Below are 1566 nucleotides of genomic sequence, written 5' to 3'. Positions count from 1 at the left end.
CATATATGTAAGTTTTGAAGAATTTCTATTTTTCTTACCTGTAAAAGGTGGATATACGATATCGATAAGATTATTGACGAAACAACATTGAAATATGCCTCTGATTTGGATAAAGTTTTCAATAGATACATTAATCGATTGCAGATAACATTTGAAGGAGGAAGATTCTTAATTAACAAACGCTATGATGAATCATTGGTAGTTGTCTATGCATTTCTTCAGAGAATTAGTTCTTTGATTAAGAATAATTGGGTAATTGATTATGTGAGATTTGATCAAGAGATTCCAATAGGGGAGAATGAGTTATGTTTCCTTTCCAATTACTTGAATCAATTTGTTAAAGATGGTGGAAGTGTTTTATATTCCACGTTTAAGGAAAGTGTTTTGAAACTGTCATCAAAATTAAGATTGGAAGTGTTTAAACGATCTACAGTTATTAGATTCATAAAAGAATGGGTTTCTTCCAATGATTTCCCATCCTTTAACTCACTTGTCAGTATAATTGACAATATACATGGTACTGACCTTGACATGAGATATATCCAAATGCTACTTCAAAAATTCCCTTACTTGATTCCTTTATCCAAAATAGGAAAAGGAGCTCAGGGAATTGTCTTCAAATGCTTTCACACACAACTTGAACAAATAGTAGTTTTAAAAGTGAATATTACTCCAGAAGAGCAACCAGAAAGAACTGAGAAATTATTTAACTTTATGAAAACACCAAATTTGAAGGGTATTGTCAGAACATTTGAATGTAATTTTTATGAGTTGCATAATAGCAAGTATAGCTATTTAATTATGGAAATGGGATCTCCTTTGGATCATGTAATGTCAGAAATGCACCAAAATTATTCAAATTTGGAGCATTGCTTATCCACTCAAGATTTGATTGAAGTTTTACAGTACTTTACTGAAGTTCTTGAGGGTGTCATCAGTTTGCATAATCTAAATTTCACACACAGAGGTATGTTTATTGTTTTCAAAATCAATACTGAAATTTTGTAAAGATTTAAAGTTGGCAAATGTAATAATCAACAATGAAGGACATGCCAAACTCATTGATTTTGACAATTCCAAAGTTATTCAATCCAACCACTCAATAACAGTGAATATAGGGACATGGGAATATCTTGCTCCAGAGGTTTATGATGAGGAAGAAGGCAAACAAACGGAAAATTTCAAAATCTCAAAAAATTGTGACACTTACTCAATGGGATGTGTCTTAATGAAAATGATCTGCAACAGAACATTGAGTATTATATCAACGAATGAAGATTCTGGTTCATCTTGTTTATTTGGAGTTGGTAAAAATTACTTTTTCAAGTTATTAAGTACTCCACAAGGAGAGGCCATGCTTCATCAATCTATTAGAAAGGAAATTGACAAGTTTATAGATCCAAATCTTGAGGTTATTTGCTCCCATCCTAATTCTTTTTTGGAAAAGGTGCTATTCAATGATATTCTTGGAAGGTGTTTAATTACAATGATCCAATCTCGTTCAACACACAGAGGACGAATGTATTCATTATCTCAAAATTATGAATAATCTATTAGAAATTCTAA

At 31.2% G+C, this 1566-nt stretch overlaps 1 protein-coding gene across 1 annotated transcript; it reads left to right on the top strand.

The window, feature by feature from the left end:
- Positions 1 to 546: 546 nt before the first annotated feature.
- Positions 547 to 1549, top strand: NAEGRDRAFT_76621 (uncharacterized protein; the record flags this gene model as incomplete). Its single annotated transcript, XM_002668419.1, has 2 exons — positions 547 to 967; positions 1011 to 1549. The coding sequence occupies 2 exons, from the start codon at positions 547 to 549 to the stop codon at positions 1547 to 1549; spliced, it is 960 nt and encodes a 319-aa protein (XP_002668465.1).
- Between the last annotated feature and the right edge of the window lie 17 nt (positions 1550 to 1566).

Source organism: Naegleria gruberi (assembly GCF_000004985.1).
Source record: "Naegleria gruberi genomic scaffold NAEGRscaffold_228, whole genome shotgun sequence".
Lineage (NCBI taxonomy): Eukaryota > Heterolobosea > Eutetramitea > Acrasida > Naegleriidae > Naegleria > Naegleria gruberi.
This window is presented reverse-complemented; position numbering and strand designations above follow the sequence as displayed.